Here is an 8,802-nt window from a genome sequence, read left to right as displayed (position 1 = left end):
ATAAGGCTTTACAGGCTTGTTGGGCTCAAGCCAATTGTGGTGGCTCAACTTTTGCTCAGCCCCTCCCCTTTGGCCTGTAACAAAGTCATCACCAATATATGAATGCAGGGTGGGACTGGGCTGCTGGGGCACCTTTGGCCCCGGTCCTGGTGGGCCCCTTTAGACGTGACCCAATCCCCACCGGGCGCTCCCCCGAGCCGTTGGTCGCCCTCCCCCTCAGACGGGTCGTGGGGGCCCCTGCGGGGGGGGGTTCAGGCTGGTCCCCCCAGTCCCTTCACTTTGGGCCACCTAGTGGGGCAGTCCAAAAGTTAAGGACACAAGATATTTAGCTCATTTGCCACGGACACACGTTTTCCACAGAAGACCAAACCTCGTGGCTCTTTAATGTTTCACTACAGACAGAAGATTGGCGGGGAAAGCAAAGCTTTATTCGATGCTGTCCCTACCCCTCATGATATGATTTGTCCATTCCTGAACTCTGCTTTCCCCATACTAAGGCACTTGTATGGCAAGACCCTATTATGCCGAGCAGCTTGCCCAGCTTGGGCACCAAGGCCAACGTTGGTCCGTGTAACACTGAATTTGCACCTAAATTGGGTTTCTGCCACAGGAGATGAATATGGCCAATATCCAGGAGGCCTCACATACGCAGTGTGTTCCCACCATGTACAGTAAATGAATGTGATTGGCCATTTGCCTAGGACACCCCATAATAAGGGAGTGGGCTCAGTCTGCGTGGTTCCTCCTCGGCTTCCCGTCAGGCTTGGCTTTCACCACCTTGTAGAACCCGCGAGCGATCTTGTACATCCAGAATACATTGAGAATGTCTAGGACCACACAGGACACAATCCACGCCACCTGGGGCCCAATGCCCAGTCTGATGTAGCCCTCTGTGCCAAAAGTGGCAAACACCTGAGAGTAGTAGCTGGGGATCACTGCAATGCGAACTATGAAAAAGACTAGGGCCATGGCCAATCCATTCAACAGGACCGGCCAGGAGGAGCGGGGCTTCCCAATCACATCAAAGAACCACCTGCAAGGGAGCAGAAGGGTTAATGTCATAAATGGTCCTCGAATGTACCTAATGATGCAGTTAGTGACCCACTGGGGAGCAAAGGGACCGAACGGGATGTGTTTAATGGGTTAAAGGGTCAGTCCCACTGGGGAGCAAAGTGACCGAATGGGATGTGTTTAATGGGTTAAAGGGTCAGTCCCACTGGGGAGCAAAGTGACCGAATGGCAGGGATGTGTTTAATGGGTTAAAGGGTCAGTCCCACTGGGGAGCAAAGTGACCGAGTGACAGGGATGTGTTTAATGGGTTAAAGGGACAGTCCCACTGGGGAGCAAAGTGACCGAATGGGATGTGTTTAATGGGTTAAAGGGTCAGTCCCACTGGGGAGCAAAGTGACCGAATGGGATGTGTTTAATGGGTTAAAGGGTCAGTCCCACTGGGGAGCAAAGTGACCGAATGACAGGGATGTGTTTAATGGGTTAAAGGGTCAGTCCTACTGGGGAGCAAAGTGACCGAATGGCAGGGATGTGTTTAATGGGTTAAAGGGTCAGTCCCACTGGGGAGCAAAGTGACCGAATGGCAGGGATGTGTTTAATGGGTTAAAGGGTCAGTCCCACTGGGGAGCAAAGTGACCGAATGGGATGTGTTTAATGGGTTAAAGGGACAGTCCCACTGGGGAGCAAAGTGACCGAATGGGATGTGTTTAATGGGTTAAAGGGTCAGTCCCACTGGGGAGCAAAGTGACCGAATGACAGGGATGTGTTTAATGGGTTAAAGGGTCAGTCCCACTGGGGAGCAAAGTGACCGAATGGGATGTGTTTAATGGGTTAAAGGGTCAGTCCCACTGGGGAGCAAAGTGACCGAATGGCAGGGATGTGTTTAATGGGTTAAAGGGTCAGTCCCACTGGGGAGCAAAGTGACCGAATGGGATGTGTTTAATGGGTTAAAGGGTCAGTCCCACTGGGGAGCAAAGTGACCGAATGGCAGGGATGTGTTTAATGGGTTAAAGGGACAGTCCCACTGGGGAGCAAAGTGACCGAATGGCAGGGATGTGTTTAATGGGTTAAAGGGACAGTCCCACTGGGGAGCAAAGTGACCGAATGGGATGTGTTTAATGGGTTAAAGGGTCAGTCCCACTGGGGAGCAAAGTGACCGAATGGGATGTGTTTAATGGGTTAAAGGGTCAGTCCCACTGGGGAGCAAAGTGACCGAATGGGATGTGTTTAATGGGTTAAAGGGTCAGTCCTACTGGGGAGCAAAGTGACCGAATGGCAGGGATGTGTTTAATGGGTTAAAGGGTCAGTCCCACTGGGGAGCAAAGTGACCGAATGGCAGGGATGTGTTTAATGGGTTAAAGGGTCAGTCCCACTGGGGAGCAAAGTGACCGAATGACAGGGATGTGTTTAATGGGTTAAAGGGTCAGTCCTACTGGGGAGCAAAGTGACCGAATGGCAGGGATGTGTTTAATGGGTTAAAGGGTCAGTCCCACTGGGGAGCAAAGTGACCGAATGGCAGGGATGTGTTTAATGGGTTAAAGGGACAGTCCCACTGGGGAGCAAAGTGACCGAATGGGATGTGTTTAATGGGTTAAAGGGACAGTCCCACTGGGGAGCAAAGTGACCGAATGGGATGTGTTTAATGGGTTAAAGGGTCAGTCCCACTGGGGAGCAAAGTGACCGAATGGGATGTGTTTAATGGGTTAAAGGGTCAGTCCCACTGGGGAGCAAAGTGACCGAATGACAGGGATGGCCAATCCATTCAACAGGACCGGCCAGGAGGAGCGGGGCTTCCCAATCACATCAAAGAACCACCTGCAAGGGAGCAGAAGGGTTAATGTCATAAATGGTCCTCGAATGTACCTAATGATGCAGTTAGTGACCCACTGGGGAGCAAAGGGACCGAACGGGATGTGTTTAATGGGTTAAAGGGTCAGTCCCACTGGGGAGCAAAGTGACCGAATGGGATGTGTTTAATGGGTTAAAGGGTCAGTCCCACTGGGGAGCAAAGTGACCGAATGGCAGGGATGTGTTTAATGGGTTAAAGGGACAGTCCCACTGGGGAGCAAAGTGACCGAATGGCAGGGATGTGTTTAATGGGTTAAAGGGACAGTCCCACTGGGGAGCAAAGTGACCGAATGGGATGTGTTTAATGGGTTAAAGGGTCAGTCCCACTGGGGAGCAAAGTGACCGAATGGGATGTGTTTAATGGGTTAAAGGGTCAGTCCCACTGGGGAGCAAAGTGACCGAATGACAGGGATGTGTTTAATGGGTTAAAGGGTCAGTCCTACTGGGGAGCAAAGTGACCGAATGGCAGGGATGTGTTTAATGGGTTAAAGGGTCAGTCCCACTGGGGAGCAAAGTGACCGAATGGCAGGGATGTGTTTAATGGGTTAAAGGGTCAGTCCCACTGAGGAGCAAAGTGACCGAATGGGATGTGTTTAATGGGTTAAAGGGACAGTCCCACTGGGGAGCAAAGTGACCGAATGGGATGTGTTTAATGGGTTAAAGGGTCAGTCCCACTGGGGAGCAAAGTGACCGAATGGGATGTGTTTAATGGGTTAAAGGGTCAGTCCCACTGGGGAGCAAAGTGACCGAATGACAGGGATGTGTTTAATGGGTTAAAGGGTCAGTCCCACTGGGGAGCAAAGTGACCGAATGGGATGTGTTTAATGGGTTAAAGGGTCAGTCCCACTGGGGAGCAAAGTGACCGAATGGCAGGGATGTGTTTAATGGGTTAAAGGGTCAGTCCCACTGGGGAGCAAAGTGACCGAATGGGATGTGTTTAATGGGTTAAAGGGTCAGTCCCACTGGGGAGCAAAGTGACCGAATGGCAGGGATGTGTTTAATGGGTTAAAGGGTCAGTCCCACTGGGGAGCAAAGTGACCGAATGGGATGTGTTTAATGGGTTAAAGGGTCAGTCCCACTGGGGAGCAAAGTGACCGAATGGCAGGGATGTGTTTAATGGGTTAAAGGGACAGTCCCACTGGGGAGCAAAGTGACCGAATGGCAGGGATGTGTTTAATGGGTTAAAGGGACAGTCCCACTGGGGAGCAAAGTGACCGAATGGGATGTGTTTAATGGGTTAAAGGGTCAGTCCCACTGGGGAGCAAAGTGACCGAATGGGATGTGTTTAATGGGTTAAAGGGTCAGTCCCACTGGGGAGCAAAGTGACCGAATGACAGGGATGTGTTTAATGGGTTAAAGGGTCAGTCCTACTGGGGAGCAAAGTGACCGAATGGCAGGGATGTGTTTAATGGGTTAAAGGGTCAGTCCCACTGGGGAGCAAAGTGACCGAATGGCAGGGATGTGTTTAATGGGTTAAAGGGACAGTCCCACTGGGGAGCAAAGTGACCGAATGGGATGTGTTTAATGGGTTAAAGGGTCAGTCCCACTGGGGAGCAAAGTGACCGAATGGGATGTGTTTAATGGGTTAAAGGGTCAGTCCCACTGGGGAGCAAAGTGACCGAATGACAGGGATGTGTTTAATGGGTTAAAGGGTCAGTCCCACTGGGGGGCAAAGTGACCGAATGGCAGGGATGTGTTTAATGGGTTAAAGGGACAGTCCCACTGGGGAGCAAAGTGACCGAATGGCAGGGATGTGTTTAATGGGTTAAAGGGTCAGTCCCACTGGGGAGCAAAGTGACCGAATGGCAGGGATGTGTTTAATGGGTTAAAGGGTCAGTCCCACTGGGGAGCAAAGTGACCGAATGGCAGGGATGTGTTTAATGGGTTAAAGGGACAGTCCCACTGGGGAGCAAAGTGACCGAATGGCAGGGATGTGTTTAATGGGTTAAAGGGACAGTCCCACTGGGGAGCAAAGTGACCGAATGGCAGGGATGTGTTTAATGGGTTAAAGGGACAGTCCCTCTGGGGAGCAAAGTGACCGAATGGGATGTGTTTAATGGGTTAAAGGGACAGTCCCACTGGGGAGCAAAGTGACCGAATGGCAGGGATGTGTTTAATGGGTTAAAGGGACAGTCCCACTGGGGAGCAAAGTGACCGAATGGCAGGGATGTGTTTAATGGGTTAAAGGGTCAGTCCCACTGGGGAGCAAAGTGACCGAATGGCAGGGATGTGTTTAATGGGTTAAAGGGACAGTCCCTCTGGGGAGCAAAGTGACCGAATGGGATGTGTTTAATGGGTTAAAGGGACAGTCCCACTGGGGAGCAAAGTGACCGAATGGCAGGGATGTGTTTAATGGGTTAAAGGGACAGTCCCACTGGGGAGCAAAGTGACCGAATGGCAGGGATGTGTTTAATGGGTTAAAGGGTCAGTCCCACTGGGGAGCAAAGTGACCGAATGGCAGGGATGTGTTTAATGGGTTAAAGGGTCAGTCCCACTGGGGAGCAAAGTGACCGAATGGGATGTGTTTAATGGGTTAAAGGGACAGTCCCACTGGGGAGCAAAGTGAACGAATGACAGGGATGTGTTTAATGGGTTAAAGGGACAGTCCCACTGGGGAGCAAAGTGACCGAATGGGATGTGTTTAATGGGTTAAAGGGACAGTCCCACTGGGGAGCAAAGTGAACGAATGACAGGGATGTGTTTAATGGGTTAAAGGGACAGTCCCACTGGGGAGCAAAGTGACCGAATGGGATGTGTTTAATGGGTTAAAGGGACAGTCCCACTGGGGAGCAAAGTGAACGAATGACAGGGATGTGTTTAATGGGTTAAAGGGACAGTCCCACTGGGGAGCAAAGTGACCGAATGGCAGGGATGTGTTTAATGGGTTAAAGGGTCAGTCCCACTGGGGAGCAAAGTGAACGAATGACAGGGATGTGTTTAATGGGTTAAAGGGGCAGTCCCACTGGGGAGCAAAGTGACCGAATGGGATGTGTTTAATGGGTTAAAGGGTCAGTCCCACTGGGGAGCAAAGTGACCGAATGACAGGGATGTGTTTAATGGGTTAAAGGGTCAGTCCCACTGGGGAGCAAAGTGACCGAATGACAGAGATGTGTTTAATGGGTTAAAGGGTCAGTCCCACTGGGGAGCAAAGTGACCGAATGGGATGTGTTTAATGGGTTAAAGGGACAGTCCCACTGGGGAGCAAAGTGAACGAATGACAGGGATGTGTTTAATGGGTTAAAGGGTCAGTCCCACTGGGGAGCAAAGTGACCGAATGACAGGGATGTGTTTAATGGGTTAAAGGGACAGTCCCACTGGGGAGCAAAGGGACCGAATGGGATGTGTTTAATGGGTTAAAGGGTCAGTCCCACTGGGGAGCAAAGTGACCGAATGGCAGGGATGTGTTTAATGGGTTAAAGGGACAGTCCCACTGGGGAGCAAAGTGACCGAATGACAGGGATGTGTTTAATGGGTTAAAGGGACAGTCCCACTGGGGAGCAAAGGGACCGAATGGCAGGGATGTGTTTAATGGGTTAAAGGGACAGTCCCACTGATGGAATGAGTTAATGGGTTAAATGACAGCAGAGGGAGAAGTGGTTAATGATGTAACAGAAATGACAGTTTCTCTCACCTCTGATTTACAAAGGGTGTGGAAAGTTCTGAAATGAGCCTGAAGTTGGCGAAATACGGCAGCACCCCGCGATTCTGTGAGGAGAGCAGAGACGGGTTAATGCTACAGAGCTCAGGTAGGTACCGGAACTACGGCTGGGGCTCAATGACACTGGGAATGGGACCATAATGCATTGCACATAGAGGCCACAATGAAGGAAATGCACTGCCCAGAGATAGGGACTCACTATATTCAGGGTAAAGGGGGGGGGGACTAAAATAATACATTGGAACTTCCCAAAACAGGCTCCTATGTGGAGCCAAATATGGTACAGTCCAAATGTGTGGGTTCCACTAGTACATTCTGTACAGGCACTTCATTCACTGATATAACTGGCAGGGGGTCAAACCATTCAGTTCAAACCCCCCCATGAAAGTGCAACCTTTGGTCAGTGCCACCCTTATGTCATTACATGGGTACCCATAATAGCAGTGGCATTTAGTGGGTCACCCCTGCCTGAGGGCCCCACTGCCCACCACACAAGAACTAGATGGAAATGCAGTGGGGGGAGTTTGGTTATACAGCCTCTCTGTATAGTGCAAGGCCACAGACACGCCTTAATCCTGCCCAGGCCACGCCCACAAACACCCTCCTACTGTGCCTATGTTGGAGGATTTAGGGTGCTTTTTAATTGGGCAGGTAAGAGGGTGACTGGGGTGTTAATGTGGGTGACAGGTCAAAAGGGGGCAAATTAGGGTGAACCCCTAAAATGAGGGTCAGCTGACATGCTTTCAGCCATTCATCCGCAGGTCCAATAAGAATATCTAGGGCAGCAAATACACGTTCTGCATTTCAGCACTAGTTGGGGGGGGCCAGGGGATGGCCGCCCCAGACCCAATGCCCCCCGGGGCAGTACCTACCAGCACGTATCCGTAGGAGTAAAACACGGCCAGATGGTGGCACACCATATACGGGTCCCGCATCACTTTCCAGAAACGCGCCAGGAGCAGTAAATCTGCAATGGGAAACATGGCGGTTATTGGGGTACAAACCCAAAGCTGCCCCCCCCCCCAGGGTGTTAATAATCCAGGGTGGGCATAAAACTAAAATTGTGACTTGTTTTGCCTTAAATGGACAAGGAATTCCTTCCTGACACACAACTGACAATCAGATTTCTCCCCCGGATCAGCGCTGTCCCTGTGACACGCTCATGGGGGGGGGCAGTTTTCCTGCCTAAAATGATTCAGCCTCCAATCATTAACGATTATCTCAGTATCCCTGCTCAGCACAATGAGATATGCAACAGTGCCCTCTAGTGGGTGCTCTCAGAAATGGCGGTACCCACCAAGGAAAAAGAAAACTATTCCCCCCCCTAATTTTTTTTACTACTCTACCCTATATGTGAGATGTTACATTGCTACTAGTTAGAAGGATGTGCCTCCCCCAGCTGGTAGAATCTGGTATTGCAGGCGGATTAGTTATCTCTGAACCTCAGTAATATGTGGGCAAAGTATGACCTAGAAATTAATGGTAGTGCTGACATGTTCCTCAGGGCATTACAGAGATTACCCATCAGCCCCTGCCCCAGTGAGCTTACAATCTAAGGACCCTATAACTGTGTTACTGTACTAGGGAAATAAAAAAGGTAGAGATCCTATACCGCTATAGCCCTGACACAAGCCAAGCATTGTCATTAAAGGGGCAAGTCAACTTATACTATGTTACTGAATGGCTAATTCTAAGAAACGTTTCAATTGGTCTTCGTTTTTTCTTTTCTATAGCTTTTGAATTATTTGCCGCCTTCTTCTTCTGACTCTCTGACTTCTTCTGACTCTTCTGACCAGCTTTCATCTAAAAAGGGAATGCTCTGTAAAGCTACAAATGTGTTGTTATTGCTCATCTTTCTATTCCGGCCCTCTCTTTTCATATTCCAGTCTCTCATGCAAATCAATGCATGGTTGCTAGGGTAATTTGGACCCTAGCAACCAGAGTGCTGAAATTGTAATAATGTAATAATACATGACTATAGATTGAATAATGCACAGAAACTCCAGTATTATAAGGATGTAGTTTTCCTTTAATAGCAACAAGGCACAGTCTGAATCCACTTTCTGGTCGTTAGGGTCACAGACCCCAGTTACAACATACAGTTCATCCAAAGCTGCCCTCACTTATATGCTACAGGCATTTCCCACGGAGCCAGCCCATTTAACCCAGCACATAGGTAGCCTTATTGGCTACCCTTATTTGGAGTCCCTTCAAGTAACCACTTCTTGATAAATGGAGAGAACCCCTCCCCCTGAACCACACAATCACACCCCCTTCTCCCTATAGTA

General features: G+C 49.9%; 1 protein-coding gene across 1 annotated transcript in view; it reads right to left on the bottom strand.

Annotated features, from left to right (window-relative positions):
• Positions 1 to 406: 406 nt before the first annotated feature.
• tlcd4.2 (TLC domain containing 4, gene 2) overlaps positions 407 to 8,802 on the bottom strand; it is a 33,649-nt gene continuing 25,253 nt past the window's right edge. The window contains exons 5-7 of the mRNA NM_203851.1: positions 7,387 to 7,481; positions 6,488 to 6,561; positions 407 to 1,033 (exon numbers count right to left, since the gene is read on the bottom strand). Of these exons, the coding sequence (NP_989182.1) occupies positions 727 to 1,033; positions 6,488 to 6,561; positions 7,387 to 7,481 (476 nt within the window). The 3' untranslated portion in view covers positions 407 to 726. The remainder of the gene's footprint in view (positions 1,034 to 6,487; positions 6,562 to 7,386; positions 7,482 to 8,802) is intronic.

Source organism: Xenopus tropicalis, chromosome 3 (genome assembly GCF_000004195.4).
Source record: "Xenopus tropicalis strain Nigerian chromosome 3, UCB_Xtro_10.0, whole genome shotgun sequence".
NCBI lineage: Eukaryota > Metazoa > Chordata > Amphibia > Anura > Pipidae > Xenopus > Xenopus tropicalis.
This window is presented reverse-complemented; position numbering and strand designations above follow the sequence as displayed.